Source organism: Parasteatoda tepidariorum, chromosome 5, assembly GCF_982258835.1.
Source record: "Parasteatoda tepidariorum strain Cologne lab strain chromosome 5, Ptep-v5.0, whole genome shotgun sequence".
Lineage (NCBI taxonomy): Eukaryota > Metazoa > Arthropoda > Arachnida > Araneae > Theridiidae > Parasteatoda > Parasteatoda tepidariorum.
The window spans coordinates 91,579,488-91,601,739 of NC_141759.1; the positions used below are offsets into that span (position 1 = coordinate 91,579,488).

At 31.7% G+C, this 22,252-nt stretch overlaps 1 protein-coding gene across 1 annotated transcript; it reads right to left on the reverse strand.

Moving 5' to 3' along the window:
* Positions 1 to 649: 649 nt before the first annotated feature.
* Positions 650 to 21,029, reverse strand: LOC147809688 (uncharacterized). Its single transcript, XM_087162910.1, has 8 exons — positions 20,934 to 21,029; positions 18,386 to 18,418; positions 17,270 to 17,396; positions 13,882 to 14,030; positions 9,927 to 10,041; positions 6,026 to 6,144; positions 2,702 to 2,840; positions 650 to 773 (listed from the first exon to the last, which is right to left on the reverse strand). The coding sequence occupies exons 1-8, from the start codon at positions 20,986 to 20,988 to the stop codon at positions 650 to 652; spliced, it is 861 nt and encodes a 286-aa protein (XP_087019036.1). The 5' UTR covers positions 20,989 to 21,029.
* Between the last annotated feature and the right edge of the window lie 1,223 nt (positions 21,030 to 22,252).

The following is a 22,252-nucleotide window of genomic DNA, read 5'->3' on the forward strand; positions in this document are numbered from 1 at the left end:
TTATGCTATTTTACAAATAAGAACCCATTGTAAAAAAGCTGAAATAATGCAACATTCCTTCGATAGCTACTGAAGAGAATTCTATAATTTTCTAAAATAATTTTTACTTTTTCTAAAATAATTTAGTCAAAAAAACCGGAAGCCGTTGTTATCTCTTAGATTTTACCTCAAGAACTTGGTAAAAGTCCAAAATGGAATCATATTAAGGTATACTTCGGATACCTAGCAATTTTGGTAAATCCTAAGTTTTACCGGTAAAACTTTGAATCTACCATTCTTCGGACTTTCACAGTAACATATTAAATGTGATGATTGTGTTAACAGCATTGATTCAGTCCACTTTATTTCGCATGAATTATTTATCACTAAAGAGGAAATAAAACAAAACAAATTATATGCCAAAAAAATTTTTGAAATTTGTAAAATTGGTGAACTTGAGTAATAAGTGAAATTTTCAATATCAGGTCTTTTTTTAAAAAATGTAAATAATTATCTTCAAATCTAAACGCATAAAATTTTTATTTAATATTTTCTGTCATCATTCGTATTTTAATACTTAAATGTCATACGCTTCGCATCAAATTCGTAATATTTGCCATTGTCTAAACATCCCACGCATGCACAATAATACAACATTAAGAAATAATAATTACTCACAGTAGTCTGTGTTGAGAAGAGATATATTCAGGAAAATTTTTGCAACGTCAGTTATGGTTTCAACACCCCTTGAATCACATAATCGCAATTCATCAAAGATACACTGCTGACGAACTCTGCAACGATAAATAAAAGTCGAGTGCTTATCTTTATTGTATTAAATATATTTAATAATACAAAATGCTAATGAGTAGATTTCATACAAGTTTCTTTATCGCGTTGGCAACAAAGAACTGAAAAACTGAAATATTAGAGAGTAATAGCTATAAGCAATAAACAAACATATTTATAAATTCCTGAATGAAGATTCTTCTATCGCGTAGACAACGATCTGATGCAACAAACTTGCATCATATCGTCTGTGTGCACATAACTTAGGCAACAAACGCAATAGAGAACAGTCTGTTTATTTAAATTGATAAAACGTTCTGTTGCCACCAAGAGAAACGAAATGTCATCGGTTTTCCTACAATATACACATGCATAGCAAGATGTTATAGGGCCGAGATAAAGTGGCTGGTCTCACGCTCTTGAGAATGGAAGTTCAAATCCAACCTGACGAAGACTCCCCGTGTAGTAAATGGCGACTGGTGCACGTTAAATCTGTCTGGTCACAAAGTCTTTCATGTTCCCATAACAAATTATACCTCTGGGGACACTGAATTTTAGATTGATCGTCCTCTGGTTCAGGTCAAAATTACGATCTGTGTATGAATGGAGAGATATATGATTGGTTTCGCCCTATAAAACGGGTGTGACGCATAGGTGTGGTCGAAGTTGAATTTTGGCTATAAATGGCGCCACTGGAAAACAAGAACAATCGCACCCCTTGCCTTAACGGCCTACGAAAACAACAACAAGATGTTATAGCACATAAACATAAACTGATGTTATAGCACTGAGACGTTATAGCACTTGTACATAATTTGTGCAAAAATGGAAGGTTATATCATACGATTGATTTAAACAAACTTTTCTATATTTTTGTTTTAATTATACTTATCAATTTACACTATTTCAATAATAATTTATAGCTTTTAATTTTGATTGTGTTTCAAAATTAATGCAAGGTACAGATGCGTTTAAACAATAAATATCAGCCAGCCTATAATTCTCTTCATTTTCATACCATTTTGTCCCACAGTGGAATGATAGTTAAGACACGGCTCCCAGCAGATCACCGAAGTCAAGCATCATTGGTTGCGGTCAATGTACGGGTGGGTGACCACTTGGATCAGTCTGCGTAGGTACCGAGGGTGTGCGGTATTGGTCCTCGTTAAAGTGTGCTACCGTAAAGTGCTCGACTTCGCGTGCAGGTTGTTGGGCTACCGAAGCGGGGTGCCATCCCCTCCGCAGAGGATCGAAATTGTGATGGTATGTCTTCTGATCATCCACAGGGATGTTTCCCAGACGGTCGCCAATAGACCGTTGTGCAGCTCTAGTGCAACGTAAATGAACTACTACAACTACTTGTAACCCTTCTTCTTTGATTTTCATGCACTTTATGAGTTAATATTAGAATATAGCATTTAAAACTGTTGTCCTCAAACAGTGAAATTTATAATTGTGTATATAGGTAAATTGTATGAATTATTTGATTCAATCGTAAGTTCCAAGAAGCATTGAAATATAAATCAAATTGTAATGTGTGTACTTGGAACGAAATGTATACAAATCAAAAGTTTCCGAAGGATACATATATTTCGCATTTTTGGGAGTTTATTTTAAAAAATGTACGAGTACGAAGCTGAACTAAAGTAAAGAAGCATCCAATGAGACGCATAAGACGGGTAAAGAGCATTTGCGGAGCAATCCGAAAACAATTTCGGGTTTGCGAAACTGACAGCAGGGGACCCCTAGCATTATCTTAAACACTAATATGCATATTGTCAGAAAAACTTATTATCAGCTAATATTTATCGGCTTAGGCGCAGTAAATAAAACTTGTTAATTTTCTTAATTTTCTTCGTTTTTCTCTTTTTCTTTTTATAGCACTATATATACAATAATAATAATGTATAAAAATAATATAATGGGTACTTACGGTATTTTAATTTTCTGTTCTATAAGCATCCGTTCAAATACCAGACTATTTAGTAAGTCGTATAAACCAGGAGAGCACATTTCTATTCTTGTTTTGTTCATTATTTCAATGCACTCTTTCATAAACTTGCTTTTTTGCTCTGCAAAATTTAATGCGATAATATTTTTGTATATTAGAAGTTGTAAGTTATAAATATAAATACATAAAGCTAAATATATTTGTCATAAATATATAAATACATAGATTATGAATATATAAATTATAAATATATAAATTATAAATATATAAATTATAAATACATAAATTATAAATATCTAAATTATAAATATCTAAATTATAAATAAATAAAGTTGCATTTTGATAGTCTGACATAATAGTTCATGAAATACTTTTCTTTATTCTTTACTCTTGAAATAATTTTAAGTATAAATTAGATTATTGTTAGGAAATATCTAAAACTCTTGAAATTAGAGTATTTAATTGAATATCGCTCTTGAATTGCATAAAATTATATATCTTGTGATCTATCTTTTCGGGAATCAAACAGTTGTTCCATTTTTTAACAAAATTAGCAGCTTGCAAAAGAAAATTTTCATTAAATTTATATGCCAACCTACTACCAAGTTTTTCACAAGGGAGTCTTTCTATTAGTGTTAAAAAAAAGGCCAACCAGTAAATGGTTGATAAAAAATTATGAATAAGCTAATAGAATGCAACTAGATACCATAAAAGAAAAAGAAGTAAAAATAAACATATAATTATTTTAAGGAAATGAACAATAAATTAATACTTTTAATTTTACAGATTACTGTGATCTGGAAATTTTTTTAAATTGCAGCAAAATTTAGAAAATTATGCATGTTTCCTGTTACTTATATACCTTATTATTCTTACCTTAGTATTAGTTGTAGCGAAGTCGGGAAAATATAGATGTTTCAATTTATTAGTACTTTATTATTCTTATATTAGTGTTAGCTGCAGCAAAATTGGGGGAAATATATATGTTTCAATTTATTCGTACCTTATTATTCTTATCTTAGACTTAGAAGTTGGGCAGCTTCGAGAAGTAAGACACATCGATCAGAGATTTATTTTACCCAAACCCTAGTTCAAGATCAGTAGAAAGGCTTTATAGCTTAAACTAAGTTCAGCAAACAACTGACAGGAAGAACCAGCATTTCCCAGGCCTTAACACAATGTTGTCCTAAATGTTCAAATCTGGGTAATGTAGAGATGTCTTCTGGGGGTGCAGTTACCAATGATCTTTCTTAAGCCATTCCTGTTAAGCTTGAGAAGCTTTTTTGACACTCACCGGGGCAGTCGCGATTTAACTCCTTGGCTTGCCTCTGACACCTGAGACACAGGTGACTGATGACAAGTCCCATGACATGTTTTTAGAGTATTCCTTCCATAATCCAATGTACATAAAACGTTTTATGCATGTCAGAGATTCAGTTTCAATGCGCAGATAAAGCGGAACTAGCCCACGTGAGCCACACAGACCATTCTTTGCAGTCTGTAAAGACCAGACCTGAGCTCAACTTAGTCCAAGACCACATTATTGAGTAAATCCAGTAAACAATCATAGGGCGGAAGCCCCATTTTTTACCAATAGCATTCCTGCCAGACCAAAATACTTTATTGGCCCTGCGGACACAGTATTCAAAATGATAACCCTAGCTAAGTTTGGAGTAAAAGAAAGCCCCAAGAAACTTGACTTTCTCAGTGAGTGATCAAGGTAATACACATCACCAAAATTCAGACTTTTTTTTTCTAGTGAAGGCGACAAGACTTATCTTGGAAGGGTTAACTGATAAGCCACATTCAGAGCATCATCTTGCTACATCTAGAAGTGCACCATTCATAATTTCAGAAACTGATTCTTATCGTAATATTAAATGTAGCAAAATTGGGGGACACATAGATGTTTCAATTTATTCGTATCCTGCTATTTCTTACTTTATTATTAGTTGTTGCGAATTTGGGAGAATTATAGATGTTTCAATTTATTCGTGCCTTATTGTTCTTATCTTAATAATAGTTGCAGCAAAATTGGGAAAAAATAAAGATATTTTAAGTTTATCGTATCTTACCGTATCGTTTTAAGCGTTCATATGTACCAGAAAAAATCAAAAAATGGTAATAAAATTAAGATTTAAAAACCTTGTATTTTATTATATTTGTAGCTACCAAAATTTAATAACTCTAAATGAATATATCTAGATCTGAAGGTTAAATAATAGAAATTCCAGTGAAAACTACTGTTACGAACTATCAAGCTACCTTGAAATAATATTAATTTCAGTGTGTTCCAGCATTCTTGGAGCAAGCTTTATGGGGATATAGGGGCCACAAGAATCAGATTTGCATAGCAATCCATGGTCAGAAACGTCTTCGTTCATCGCTTCATGGTGTTGTTTACCAAGATGTATTGGACGTCGTGAACCAGTTCCCTGGTCACCACTAACTTCAGCGTGGATTTCTTTATTTGGGGTGGATGTGGATTCCGACCCTGTGTATTTCGAAACGGATCTGATTGCAAGAATCGTCTGTGCTGAGCTGCGATGGCTCAGGGGAATAGAGCATTCGCCTTCCAATTAGGTGAACCGGGTTCGAATCCCAAGGAAGCTGGTCGATGCTTGCTCCGAATCCGGCTTGCACAGACCACAGTGCTAACGTGAATTATCCTCAGCGGTAGACGGATCATGAGTTGGAGTCCCCTTGCCATCTGGCTAACTGTGGGTGGTTTTCGTAGTCTTCCTCTCCACGTAACGCAAATACGGGCTAGTTCCATCAAAAAATTCTCCAGTAAGGCAAATTTCTCCCAATACTTGATCCAGGAGTTCCCTTGTTCTTGGTTCAAAATTGGTTTGGATTAGTTTCAAAATTACAAGGCTGCGGAGTTGAATATTAGTAGTCGTTAACCCAAAAATTGGATCGGCTGCTCAACGACGGTTATTAAATAGTAAAAGAAAATCGTCTGTGCTGCTGCGGATATCCAATAAAAACCAGATAAATTTCAGCTAGTCCACCAATCCATGACCCGACGGTGGAGTGCGTGCATTGAAGATCTTTTGTGATATTTTCACATAATATTTACGAAAAATACTTGTAACTCTTTTGGCCAATAAATATTCCTGATGATCTCAGTCTTGTATCTCTTTTTTTCTTGTATCTGTCATACATATTTCCCATGATGTTTCCATCATGGGTTGCTATATAATTCTGAACTTTTGATGTCCCCTACCTCCCCTCTAAATTTTGTTCCAATAATTCTGGGACACTAATATCTTTCAAATTAATTCAGAAAAAAGAAAACATTACCTGACAAAGCAATTCGAAACTTTATATTCTTTCGGATGAGATTCAAAAAATATGCTTGAGATTCTTTATCGCAAAGCTGCAACTGAATTTTGATACAATCCAGAAAGTTGTCAATCACCCTTAATGAGATAAAAAAAAAATTCTTTGATAGACATTTTTATACAAGAAGTACAAATTCATATTTACAGCACACAAAATTTAACTGCAGACGGTGGAGTGTTATTGTGAAACATACATTATATAATATGAAATTCGATCTGCAGACATTCCCAATTTGAATAAAAATTATAAACAATTTGAATAATTGAAAACAATAAAAATTATAAATAATTGAAAACAATTGTAAAAGTAAAATTATGATAAACTAAAGAGGAAAAAAAGCTAAAATTGATCAAAAAAATTGACATTAAATAATTTTTAACAATTAATAACTTTTTTCAGAAATATTTATTTATGTATTCAAATCTTTTGAGTTTTTCTTTTTTATAGAGTTGGTTTATTTGACTGGTGAACATTAATGTGCCTTATACAGCGCTGTCAACAACTACGCATTTTGCAAAATGTTTTATGGAGTAATAATTTATAAGGAACTAAAGCTTTCAAAATTTTTTTAATTTTAATACTAACAAAAAAAATTCTTAATTTTTTTAATTAATAACATTAAAAAAAAACATTATTTTAATTGTTTTAATTAAATTCGTGATGAATTTAAAAATCTCATCACGAGAGAAGATAGAATAAAATAATTTATATATAAACTATTGAATCATTCACATGTAGTGGTGTGAAAAATTTTTTAAAATCAAATTTACAAAGCAAAGAATCATACATAAACTTTTCTACTACTGGAATAATATTTTTTAAAAAGCGTCGAAAGTTGACAGCCCTGCTTTTAAGCATGCTAACCAGCATGCAAGGAAAAACTTAAAAACTATTTGTAAAATTTCTAAATGAATATTCAAAAACTCACAATTTATCTTTCCCAAAAAATAATAATTTCTATTAGGAAGTGTTCTCCGAATTTTTATTTGAAAAGGCATTGCAGTGAGCTTTCGAATAGCCCTTTAACTCTTTAAGGCGGAATTTTTATTAAACATATTTTTCATTTTTTTTTAATTATTTTCTATTACTTTAGGTCAAAATAAATTAAATATATTATATTTAGCATTAATTTATGGTTATGAAATACTAAATAAAATATTGGCCACTTTTTCTGCGTTAAAGTTAAAAATCTCCAGCCTCACTTCAAAAGAATAATTTTTCGAATTCTATTTGGTTTTAAGTTAGTTATAGGAGAAACAGTTTCTTTCATCATTGAAATTACTTTAATTTACAAAATTAATTATTCATAAAATTTTTAATACGACGGGAAAAAATAAACTACTTTTGCTAACTACTTTATGAATTTTATATTATGTAATATAATTCATATCTATAATATGTACAAATATATATTATACATTTGTATATATATTATAAGTATATATATTATAATATATGTGCATATATTATACGAGGGTTGTAAATTAAATAGTGGCAACTTAACCTTTAAACTCACAGAAGGACGGGCATGAGCAAATTAGATATGGGAGCTGCGAGGTGGGGCTGTTGTCGATGTGTAGAGTGCAAAAAAAAGTCGATTAGCTTAGAAGGGTAGTTGTTGTGTGGCGTTAAAGTGAGGAGTTTCGTTTCCATCGCTCTAAAGCATGTTTTCAAAAGGTGATCAGCGGTCGTGGCTTACAATCGAGGTTGCCCGTGGCAAAAATGCAACAGAATGCTATCGAGGATTAGTGGAAGACTTTGGAGCAAATGCTTTACCATATAGGACAGTAGCACGATGGATTCAAGCATCTCGTCTTTTTTCGTCATTAAGCCTTTTCACAACATGCTTTAGAGCGATGGAAACGAAACTCCTCACTTTAACGCCACGCAACAACTACCCTTCTAAGCAAATCGACTGTTTTTTGCACTCTACACAACGACAACAGCGCCACCTCACCGCACCCATACCCTATTTACGCATGCGCGCCCTTTTGTGAGTTTCAAGGTTAAGTTGCCACTATTTAATTTACAACCCTCGTATAATCTGTACAAATAAAATTCCGATAATCTCACAGACTCTTAATGTGACTATTTTTTAAAATTAAAAATACCAAAATATATTTTTACTGGTAATTAAGACTAAAATACACTAAAGGGACACTGTTGTCCTTCTGCATCAAAAGACATATACAGGTGGTTATCAAAATAATGGAAACACCCTGGATTTTGAAGGAATCCTTTATTAATATGGCCGTAAATGTTCTCTTTATGAAGGTATCTTCTAACTGTAATTGTTGACACTGGAGAATCCAGATGCTGATTGAGCTCTGCGGTCACTTTGGCTGCAGTTTTTTTAGACAATCCGCTTCAATACCCGTCGATCTCCTTCACTCAGCTTCTCCTTCCGTCCACTATTTTAATTTGCTGAGCTTGTCTTTCCGCGCTGTGTGTATGCTGTCATGACTTTAGACACCGTAACTCTAGAAACGCCTAAAAGCTGGGATGCTTCGGTCACTGTTGCTCCAACTAGTCGGGCTCCTACAATTTGGCCTCTCTGAAAATCTGTGAGGTCTGACATATTACTCTTCCGAAAAAAAATCATGACGTAGACAACTCTGCTATAGCTCTCTCATGCCACCTAATACAGTCAATTCGCTATAACTCGAAGTACGATAACTCGAATATTACTATAACTCGATTTTTTTTCATGATGTCCTGACCCTTTTATCTTCAATTTCATGTTAATTATTCTCGATTACTCGAATTTTACTCCCTTTAACTCGATTTTTTTTTTATCTTTTAAAGCAAGAAAAAAAACCTAGGAGCTGATATCTTGCTCCTTCCTTTGCAAAACACACACAATGTCTTTCGCACTCTTCATGGAGAAGCTAAGGCTGTCCCTCTTGAAGTATGTGAACAGTGGTTAAATGAAACGCTACCAAATTTACTTCAAGGATACAGTGAAAATTATGTTTTCAATATTGATGAAATGGGTTTATTTTTTAAATGTCTTGAATGAGCAAGGAACGTTTGACTGTCCTAGTTGAAGGAAATGCGTCGGGGACAAAGAAATTGCCCTTACTTGTTATCGGAAAATACCGAAATCCCCGATGTTTCAAGAATGTAAAAAGGTATCCTTTGGATTACAAGTCTAACAAAAAGCTTTGGATGACATCAGTTTTATTTGAAGACTATGTAAGAAAATTGGATGGGAAATTCTTCGCTTAAAAAAGAAAAGTGATACTCTTTATGGATAAAAGCACAGCGCATAATGATCTACCTAATTTGAAAGCAGTAAACTTGCAGTTTCTCCCGCCAAACACAACAGCAAAGTTGCAGCCGATGGACCAGGGCATCATGAAGTGCTTCAAACAGTCTTATCGTAAATGTCTTGTCAGAAAAATGATCTTAAATATTGTAAGCATTTAGAAGATTTGTAATTAATAAGCATTAATGAAATAATCCGACAATATTTTGAAAGTCCAAAACCGAAACTAACGGTAAGTCGAACTTCCGATATGTCGAAGTTTTTCGTGAGTCCTATCAGATTCGAGTTATCGCGAATTCACTGTATATGTACTTTTTATATTAAAAAAAAACTGGTAGCTAAGATTATATTTTAATGCTTATGAAGCGAATTCTTAAATGTCCCTTTTATTCACAAGTGTTTCCATTATTTTGATAATCACATACATACATATATATATATATATATATATATATATATATATATATATACAATATTTGTTTCCGTACGGATAATATTATATATCTATAATATTATCCGTACGTATGATAATTATTATTTAATAAACATCAAAATGGATATTACATATTTAAAAGTAATTTTTTCATTCACCCAAAGTCTCCGTATCTGTGGGTATAAGCAATAATAATTGGTAAACATGTGCGTCCAGTGTAGGTTTGCAAGCTTTCTCTGCATTCGGCACTAATTGGTGACTTCCTGTTTTGTTCTAAAACAGAAATACGTATTGATATTATTTCATTCCTGATTTTCGTTACATAGTTGAAACAAATGAAGGGCTTAAAAAGACACAACCATAAGGCACATTTTAAAAAATTTCAGTAGAGTGTTTTTGATCTCAAAACCCCACTATTTCCGCGTTGACAAGATTTTTCCAAGCAATACGATAGTTCTGTATCCTGGAGGGAACTCAGGAAACTTATTAAGTACGTGCTTGGAAGCAGTATTTAGAAACAATTTTAAATAAATAAAAAAAACTCACTTTTTAAAAATTGTGGCATTTCTCGAAGAACTAAAAATCTTAGTCAACTCATTTTAAAATAAAACTACACTTAACACTTTTGGTCCTGTGTTAAATTAACCTTACACAACTTTCATTCAGCTTTTTAGCTGTATAAATGTATGTGTTTTGAGCACATGTTAAAAGCGAATGCATTTTGATTATAATTAAAATGATTGTGCTCAAAATGAACCCACTGCCTATGAATATAGGATGTCCGGATAGAATAACCTGGCCAGAAACAGATCTAGAGGGAGGAACAAAACGTGGATGAGGAATTAAGGACATAACCTGACAGGAAAGGCTTAAGGGGGGAGAATAAAAAGATGGTTATGGATATAATAGCATAATCTGGCTGGAAAGGATTATGGAGGGAGGATATGGATATGATGACATAACCTGATAATAACCTGATATAGAAATTAAACAAGATAAATACTTTTTGAGAAATAAACCAGTTTTACGTGATATAAAAATTAAGCCAACAAGATAAATACTTTCAAAAAAATAAGCCAGCTTTACGTGATATAGAAATTAAACCAACAAGATAAATACTTTTAAAAAAATAAGCCAGCTTTACGTGATATAGAATTTAAACCAACAAGATAAATACTTTTTGAGAAATAAACCAGCTTTACGTGATATAGAAATTAAACCAACAAGATAAATACTTTTAAAAAAATCAGACAAGCTTTACGTGATATAGAAATTAAACCAACAAGATAAATACTTTCAAAAAAATAAGCCAGCTTTACGTGATATAGAAATTAAACCAACAAGATAAATACTTTCAAAAAAATAAGCCAGCTTTACGTGATATAGAATTTAAACCAACAAGATAAATACTTTTTGAGAAATAAACCAGCTTTACGTGATATAGAAATTAAACCAACAAGATAAATACTTTTAAAAAAATCAGACAAGCTTTACGTGATATAGAAATTAAACCAACAAGATACTTTTAAAAAAATAAGCCAGCTTTACGTGATATAGAATTTAAATCAACAAGATAAATACGTTTTGAGAAATAAACCAGTTTTACGTGATATAAGAATTAAGCCAACAAGATAAATACTTTCAAAAAAATAAGCCAGCTTTACGTGATATAGAAATTAAACCAACAAGATAAATACTTTTTGAGAAATAAACCAGCTTTACGTGATATAGAAATTAAACCAACAAGATAAATACTTTTAAAAAAATCAGACAAGCTTTACGTGATATAGAAATTAAACCAACAAGATAAATACTTTCAAAAAAATAAGCCAGCTTTACGTGATATAGAAATTAAACCAACAAGATAAATACTTTCAAAAAAATAAGCCAGCTTTACGTGATATAGAAATTAAACCAACAAGATAAATACTTTCAAAAAAATAAGCCAGCTTTACGTGATATAGAATTTAAACCAACAAGATAAATACTTTTTGAGAAATAAACCAGCTTTACGTGATATAGAAATTAAACCAACAAGATAAATACTTTTAAAAAAATCAGACAAGCTTTACGTGATATAGAAATTAAACCAACAAGATAAATACTTTCAAAAAAATAAGCCAGCTTTACGTGATATAGAAATTAAACCAACAAGATAAATACTTTCAAAAAAATAAGCCAGCTTTACGTGATATAGAATTTAAACCAACAAGATAAATACTTTTTGAGAAATAAACCAGCTTTACGTGATATAGAAATTAAACCAACAAGATAAATACTTTTAAAAAAATCAGACAAGCTTTACGTGATATAGAAATTAAACCAACAAGATAAATACTTTCAAAAAAATAAGCCAGCTTTACGTGATATAGAAATTAAACCAACAAGATAAATACTTTCAAAAAAATAAGCCAGCTTTACGTGATATAGAATTTAAACCAACAAGATAAATACTTTTTGAGAAATAAACCAGCTTTACGTGATATAGAAATTAAACCAACAAGATAAATACTTTTAAAAAAATCAGAAAAGCTTTACGTGATATAGAAATTAAACCAACAAGATACTTTTAAAAAAATAAGCCAGCTTTACGTGATATAGAATTTAAATCAACAAGATAAATACGTTTTGAGAAATAAACCAGTTTTACGTGATATAAGAATTAAGCCAACAAGATAAATACTTTCAAAAAAATAAGCCAGCTTTACGTGATATAGAAATTAAACCAACAAGATAAATACTTTTTGAGAAATAAACCAGCTTTACGTGATATAGAAATTAAACCAACAAGATAAATACTTTTAAAAAAATCAGACAAGCTTTACGTGATATAGAAATTAAACCAACAAGATAAATACTTTCAAAAAAATAAGCCAGCTTTACGTGATATAGAAATTAAACCAACAAGATAAATACTTTCAAAAAAATAAGCCAGCTTTACGTGATATAGAAATTAAACCAACAAGATAAATACTTTCAAAAAAATAAGCCAGCTTTACGTGATATAGAATTTAAACCAACAAGATAAATACTTTTTGAGAAATAAACCAGCTTTACGTGATATAGAAATTAAACCAACAAGATAAATACTTTTAAAAAAATCAGACAAGCTTTACGTGATATAGAAATTAAACCAACAAGATACTTTTAAAAAAATAAGCCAGCTTTACGTGATATAGAATTTAAATCAACAAGATAAATACGTTTTGAGAAATAAACCAGTTTTACGTGATATAAGAATTAAGCCAACAAGATAAATACTTTCAAAAAAATAAGCCAGCTTTACGTGATATAGAAATTAAACCAACAAGATAAATACTTTTAAAAAAATCAGCCAAGCTTTACGTGATATAGAAATTAAACCAACAAGATAAATACTTTTTGAGAAATAAACCAGCTTTACGTGATATAGAAATTAAACCAACAAGATAAATACTTTTAAAAAAATCAGACAAGCTTTACGTGATATAGAAATTAAACCAACAAGATACTTTTAAAAAAATAAGCCAGCTTTACGTGATATAGAATTTAAATCAACAAGATAAATACGTTTTGAGAAATAAACCAGTTTTACGTGATATAAGAATTAAGCCAACAAGATAAATACTTTCAAAAAAATAAGCCAGCTTTACGTGATATAGAAATTAAACCAACAAGATAAATACTTTCAAAAAAATAAGCCAGCTTTATGTGATATAGAAATTAAACCAACAAGATAAATACTTTTTAAAAAATAAACCAGTTTTGCGTGATATAGAAATTAAACCAACAAGATAAATACTTTCAAAAAATAAGCCAGCTTTACGTGATATAGAAATTAAACCAACAAGATAAATACTTTTAAAAAAATCAGCCAAGCTTTACGTGGTATAGAAATTAAACCAACAAGATAAATACTTTTTAAAAAATAAACCAGTTTTACGTGATATAGAATTTAAACCAACAAGATAAATACTTTTTAAAAAATAAACCAGCTTTACGTGATATAGAAATTAAACCAACAAGATAAATACTTTCAAAAAAATAAGCCAGCTTTACGTGATATAGAAATTAAACCAACAAGGTAAATACATTTTAAAAAATGAGGTCAAATTATAATGTCTGAATAGTTACCCCAGGCGAAGACAAGCTTATCCATATTGCTCCACATCTTCAACATATGTAATCTCATATGCTTCCTCATAATCGAGGTATCACTTCTAAACATATTGCATTCTGTGTCCAAAGTAGTCTCTGCACATTTTGACCATACATCTGTATACCTACAAAACAAATTATTTCAATAGTAAATTTTTATTGAAATAACATATTATTTGAATTAACATATTTGCCCGACGAAGAATGCTGCCCCTGAAGACTTTAGTTTGTCTATGTAAAAAACTTCTTCAGCCATTCGTCTGGAGTGGCTGCAGTGACTATGGTTACGAAGTTCAACCATTTCAAGTAATCTCATTCTTCGTGATGTTGGGTCATTATTTAAGACAGAGTTTGGCTCGGGTCAGTCTGCAAGAGAGAGGGACTCAGAGGAGAAGGAAGCTCCCCTCTTTGAAATGTGCTATTTCTTGTTTCCATAGCAGCAGACGGCCTTAAGGTCTGGTTTCTTAGGACAAGCGCCTTATCTGGGCATCAGCGGGACGTCAACGTTGCGCTGACGCCAACAAAATACTGGTTTGTAAGCTCAAGGCCTAGTTTCTTAGAACTAGCGCCTTATCTGAGCGTCAGCGGAAAGTTGAAGTAAAGCTGACGCCAAAAAAATACTTTTTTTTAGCTCAGAGTGAGCTGTCGGTCCAACGCAGACATTATCTCTCATTGCGCATGCGTTAATAACGTAAACAAATATTTATTTTGAATTTGTATTGATTTTGTGATTGTCGACCAGTGTTTTAGAGAACAAATAATGACTTAGACCAAGAAAAATCACATTATAGCTGAGTTAAATGAAGAGTGCTATGTTTAATGAAGAAGCTATGTTTAATGTCAAAATCAAAATCTTGGCTGATTTCAATGTGCTGTTGGATGTTGTCCGCCATTGCTTCTGTGATTAACGTCACGTTGTAATCCAACTGCAGTAGAGTTGGACGGCAATTGTAGTTCAAGATGAGCGTTCGATGACGTATACTATCAAGCTCACAAATGGACCAATCAGAGGTTAGCGCTGATTTCCAGCTGACGGCGTCCTGTCCTAAGAAACCAGGCCTTTAGACTTTCTGGGAAGGGGAGCTCTTTCGATTGACAAACTATAATATAGTATTTAATCTCATATTGTCATAAAAACTGAAAATCTAATTTGAGTACTCAATTGTTAATTCTGAAAGTTTTAAGTGAACCCCCGAATATCTTAGCGTAAAATAATGATTGTCGATTTTCTGTAAACGAAACAAGTTAATTCAGTTTTTTTTCTTTGGTTTTTATTCATGTTAAGTTTGGGGTCAGGCGTACAGTGTGTCAAATAAAAACAGACTACCCTGAATAACTTTTGATTAAATGATCGGATCTTCCCGCTCTAGGACTCAATCTTTAGTTCGAGGGGGTGACCTTAAATATGTTGGTCAATAAGAGCAGACGATATTTTAAGTTACGAAATCATAAACAAAAACGTACTTTCTCTGAATAAACATAACTTTTTTTCGATGAATTCAAATTTCTGACCCTCATTGGGGTGTAGCCGCAATCCGGGAAATATGGTACGCATAGTTATTGATCAGGAGAACAATCCAAAGTTTGGACCCCTTAATGTTAATTTTTCTTTTTGCATATTTCACCATATATCAAGAACTTTTAAAGCAAATTGAAAAATGTTTGCTCACAATTATAAAATTTATTTATCCAAAGATTATTCCCTGAAAATAATAAATTTGGGAAATATTTATTACTCCTTTTTATTATTTTATTTAATAATAGTCACAAAAAATTTGAACTGTCAGTTACGTAATTTTTACATCATATTAAAGTATGTAATTTTACATGGCAAAATGCACAGTATAAGTGAATAGTTTCTGAGAAATCGAATTTTAAAAAAGTTGTATATTTAAAATTCGATTTCTTTGGAACTATTTAACCGATTTTTGAAAAGCTAACAGATGAAATAACTAGAGTAAAGGAATGCGTCAATGATTTAGAATTTAAGGGAAAATTTCATGTCAATTAAAATGCACGATTTTAATGTGCATATTCATATGATTCCCGATTGTTATTTCTTAAGATTCAAATTGTAAATTTCAAGGTATAGACCAGGGATTTCCAACTTACATGAAGCCGGGGGCCGCAATTAAAAACACAAGTCAAATGGCGGGCCGCAAGTTCATCAAAATTTTGTATAGGACTCTTTCATGTTTGAAGGAACATTAAATATTACTGTCAGTTTTTTATCAAGTTGTACAAAACAAAAATATTAAATTACAGATTAAAATAAGAAGTAGATTTTAACCTAAAAAATAAATTTTTTTGCACCGTTGGTATGTTAAATTTCACAGAAACGACGAAAGTAGGTTTTTTTTTTAACGAACGAAAAGTATTTTAACTCCCATATAAATTTTTTACAAAAATTGTCCTAAAAAAATGACAACTTATATATTTTAGTTCGCGGGCCACAAAAAAGGCTTAGCGGGCCGGATGTGACACGCGGGCCGCCAGTTGGTAACCACTGGTATAGACGATATAATTATGGTAGACTAGCTGGCATGTGAGACCTACTATTACTGGCCTAATAGGATACCTGCAAGTGACGTAGTTTGGGTATCTCGATTATGATTGGTTGTTGAAGCGTGGCATTTGCTTACGTTATTAACTGTTCTTCCCATTCTGTTTCGAGTAAGCACAGCCCGTCAAATATCAATTCTCTTAAGTGATATATTCTAAATTCTTTCACAAAGATTCTTTCACAAATATTTCAATTATTTCACTATATATTTCTTATTTAACACAGAGACAGGTGCGAAGCCATATATAACATAAACAAACTAAGAACACAGTGACAAAGAATTGAGGCGGTACTAATTGATGCTTTCTCTCCTATTGTGCTATCTGTCCTATTATACTTGACGAAGGTTTATAAGCCTATTTTGAGCACACAAGCCTGAAAATTTATGTAATTGCAATAACCAATAAACAAACTAATCATTCATCGAAGTTGCCAGGTACACAAAAAGAAAACATATCACGGTAACAATAAAATACGTAAACAAATAATAAATCTAAGTTAGGTAAAAGAAGCGGACGAGAAAGAATTATATTTCAACTAATGCGATGTGCGATACGGCACTATATTCAATTAACTTATCGTTAATTAACATTCTAACTTATGTAGAGAAACTTAGCTCAAATTTAGAGCGCCATTTTGTTGATAAATATTAGCGTCATAGGTCACATGTGTGGGTATGGGAGGTCTTCTTCTTGAAGTGCAAGTACCCAATTGGATATGCCCTGTAATATCAGGTCTCAACCAACATGCCAACAACAAGGTGTCTGAGCAGAATGACAGTGTATGAGCTACAATACTTACTGCGATAATTGAGAAATGTGTCCACGTGCAGTATCGTCTCTTTTCAAAGTCAGGCTGAGTTCCCTTCTCACACATGTTTCTAATAACAGGTCGATAAGGAAAGTTCCTTTCGAACAATCGATCCCCTCTAGAAGAGAAGAGCTATAAGTTACAATACAAGTGATATTCCTAAATCAAACTGCTTAGAACAACATAAAAATAGGATTTTAAGAAAAATAACAAACAACTTAAACAACGTTTTTAATTAACAAAAATAAGACTTAACAAAAAGATTACAATACTCTGCAGCAAGTTAAGAAAAAACCATTATCCTTTTAAAGAGAGCCTGTTAGCATCTAAGTATTCACCAAAAAGCTCCCAGCGCCAACGTATATAAACATCGCTAACTCAGGAAACGATTTTGCACTGCCTTCTTTCTGCTTGCTCTCTTAAATTGTGTGAAATGAGGTAAATTAAACTTGTTTAAAAAGAAAGATTGTTTTGTTAATAAGAATTAATAAAAATGATATCTAAATATCGTAGCAAATGTACGTCCTTCGGTTCGCATTTAAAGAAACTGATTGAAAAATAATAAATATTGCTTCTTGCAGACGATTTTCTTCTAGAACTAAACAAAAGTAAAAATAAAAAATTCTTTACGTCGCACGTCAGCATAAGACGTGCCATTTTTAGTGGTCCAATTAAACCCAATGCTCTTGCAACGTCATATAGTTGTTTCTTTTCAAAGAACGAATGTTCGTCTTACTTATAAAAATCTGTCGCCAAGTCTAGGATTGCACTAAACTATAACCTCTAATTTTGATATGCATATGATATAAGCTTGAAATTCTTTTTTATTGCTGTAATTGATATAGAATCAAAGGAAAATATTTTCTTTTTAAATATAGTTCATTAATGATGCAATACATGGTGGCAGTTGTGAATTGATGGCTAAATTGAGAAATTACGTAAGTAAAGCTTCAGTCACGCTTTTTTTTCGAGAAGAAATGTCATGACACTTAACAGAATAAATATCCGAACAGAAATTCGAACAATATAAGAACGATCCCGTCTTTTTTTTTTTTAAATTTATATTTACATAATAAAGTATGTTAGGTATATTTATTATTTACTCACCATATCCAACAGGTTCCACATCATCATGGTGACCTGTAATGATTTAACAACATTTATAAGATACATTTCCTCGTTCGTAATGTTTTAAATTAGACTGACGGTCTTACAAAAATTTACGAGTTATAGTTACAGAAACAGTTACGATCAAAGAGGAAACAATACTGGCAGCGAGACAGACCATTTGACCGGGGAAATCATTTTTCTTCCCAAATGTTTCGGTTTTAATCTAAAAGATGGCGCTGTATATAATAGATGTGTGAATCAAAGGCACATAATTGAAAATCACATCACACGTTTTCGGGATCTTTCAATAAAGGAAAATCACGTTACAGTCCCTAGGCAAATTATTAGACGCACTATTAGATATTTAGTATTAGATATTAGATAAAACCCATTACATTTATGTTTAAATATAAAAATATTACATATGAACTTATCCAATCGTCGAATTTATATTATATATCATCTAGTTTAACCAATTGAGACACGAACGTAAACAAGTACAAACCGGTTTCAGTCGAGTGAAAACAATAAAATTGTATAGTATCACCTGATAATTATGATTTTATATAGAATCTTATAGTGTGTCTAATAATTTGGCCACAGACTGTATACTCGAAAATACATCTATCAGTCACACTCACAATTGGAAATGAGAACTTAAATTTTTTTTAAATATTTTTCTTTGATCCGTGATGACTCAGGGGGTAGAGCGTTCGTCTTCAGATAAGGTAAACCGGGTTCAATTCTTCTCCCAATACTTCCCAATCCACGAGTTCCCTTGTCTTCTGGATTTAGTTCAAAATTACAAGTCCACGTAGTTGAGCATTAGTAGTCATAAACGCAAAAAAATTGGACGACGGTTATAAAATAAAATATAAAATCCAGGTTCTTGAGCCTTTCAATACAGACAATCTGAAAAATATGATCCTAATAGCGCATGAATGAGATCGATTCTCTTAATTTTATTTTGTAACCATCATTAAACAGCCGACACCAATTGTTTGGGTATACGACCACTAATCTTCAATTCCGTAGCCTTGTAATTTTGAACCCAAACCAGAAGACAAGGAAACTTTTGGATCAAGTATTGGAAGAAATTTTGTCTTCGTGGAAGACTTTTTGATGGAACTAACCCGCATTTGCGTTACATGGAGAGAGAAAAAACGGAAACCTTGCTCGACTTTTATCTATGAAAGTTTTCCCGAATGAAATTTTTGGTTCCATAATGAAAATTTTACTTTTTGCATTTTTAAATATTTTTTGCTATTCATTTTATTACTTTTCTTGGAATCCTTTATTAATTATTCACCTAATTCAGTTTATACGGTCGCGACTGCCACTTGAAAAATCACTGGTAATTTCCTTAGCTGTTCACAGAAGGCAATAGGACAAAATTTTTAAACAAAGTTAATCAGAATTCTAAGTTAGTGCAACTGATTCAGATACTGAAAGTATCGAACATAATAATTATGAACACGATAAATTGATATTCTCTATTAACAGTTGTTTTTGAAAATATTTACTGAATTCAGTTTATACGGTGGCGACTGCCACTTGAAAAATCACTGGTAATTTCCTTAGCTGTTCACAAAAGGCAATAAGACAAAATTTTTAAACAAAGTTAATCAGAATTCTAAGTTAGTGCAACTGATTCAGATACTGAAAGTATCGAACATAATAATTATGAACACGATAAATTGATATTCTCTAATAACAGTTGTTTTTGAAAATATTTACTGAATTCAGTTTATACGGTCGCGACTGCCACTTGAAAAATCACTGGTAATTTCCTTAGCTGTTCACAGAAGGCAATAGGACAAAATTTTTAAACAAAGTTAATCAGAATTCTAAGTTAGTGCAACTGATTCAGATACTGAAAGTATCGAACATAATAATTATGAACACGATAAATTGATATTCTCTATTAACAGTTGTTTTTGAAAATATTTACTGAATTCAGTTTATACGGTCGCGACTGCCACTTGAAAAATCACTGGTAATTTCCTTAGCTGTTCACAGAAGGCAATAGGACAAAATTTTTAAACAAAGTTAATCAGAATTCTAAGTTAGTGCAACTGATTCAGATACTGAAAGTATCGAACATAATAATTATGAACACGATAAATTGATATTCTCTATTAACAGTTGTTTTTGAAAATATTTACTGAATTCAGTTTATACGGTCGCAATTGCTACTTGAAAAATCACTGGTAATTTTCTTAACTGTTCAAAGAAGGTAATAGGACAAAAGTATTAAACGAAGTTAATCAGAATTCTAAGTTAGAGCAACTGCTTCAGATACTGACTGTAGATGGATATTAATTATGAACACGAATAATTAAGATTCTCTATGGGCTGCAGCTTTCAAAAACATTTACTTGGTTCAGTTTATACGCTCGCTACTGCAACTTGAAAAAATCACTGGTAATTTCATTAACTGTTCGCAGAAGGCAATAGGACAAAGTTTTTAATAAGAACAATCAAAGTTTTTGCTTAAAAAAAATATTTTAATATAATCTCCTTATGAGAGGAAATGATTCCTTACCTGAAATTGTTGATAAGAAAAACAAAGTTATTATCAGAACTTTCAAAAGGAACATGATTTTATTCTCACTGATCTTTTACTCCTTCTTGATCCTTCAAACTGACATTCGATGATATTACATTCCAATGCGATGATATTGTATTATATACTGTCTTTACTATACCTTTACGTTATCTCATTTCCAAGAACCCGGATCCTTCTGATCTTTTCGATGAAAACATTGTCTGACACAATATTCTTTTAAAAAAAATAATAATACGCACAAATACCTAATACTTTCGTCAAATAATGCATTTTAGAGCAATCATAGAGATATTTTCATCTCTTCTTCATTTATCAGAAGTCATCACATCAAGTTTATATATATATATATATATATATATATATATATATATATATATATATATATATATATATATATATATATATATATATATATATATATATATATATATATATATATATATATATATATATACTGCAAAATAAATAAATACGAAAGAACACGAGGAAAATTAAGAAAAACAATAACTTAATAAAAAAGATCTGTAGCTTCAGGAGCAAAACAAATTTCTTATTTGTTTTGCTCCTGATTTATTATACACACCCGAATTAGGTAAGATCAAGTATTTGCATAAATGCAACAAAAGACTTGTTCCCCGTTATTACCATTATGATGAATAGTTATTTCTAAGAGTTAGGGTTCTTATTTTACCTTATTCTTAGCATATCTATGAAGAATGGCATACCCTTTTATATTTTTTTAATTAATCTTTGTCATAGATATACTCCATGGAAGAAACTCTCAAAAAAATTAAATAACCCATTCGTTTTTATAACTTCTGAATAAATTACATCACTAGTGGACTGAATAAAACAGTCAGTCGCTTAAGATACGTGTTAGTGTATCCAGGTCCTTAAAAGTGACTGAAGTTATGATTTCGATATGTAACTTGTCAGTGTTATATGTAACTAAATAAAAAATTCTCCCAGAAAATAAAAAATACTTGATCCAGAGTCGCGATGGCTCAGGGGATAGAGCGTTCGCCAGTGAGGTGAAAGGGGTTCGAATCCCGGCGATGGATGGTTGATACGAATCCGCATCCGGCCTGCCCCGACCACAGTGCAGACGTGAAATATACTCAGTGGTAGACGGATCATGGATTAGAGTCCCCTTGCAGTCAGGCTAACCGTGAGAGGTTCTCGTGGTCTTCCTCTCCATGTAACGTAAATGAGGGTTAGCTCCATCAAAAAGTCTTACACGAAGGCAAATTTCTGCCCATACTCGATCCAGGAGTTCCCTTGTCTTCTGGATTGGG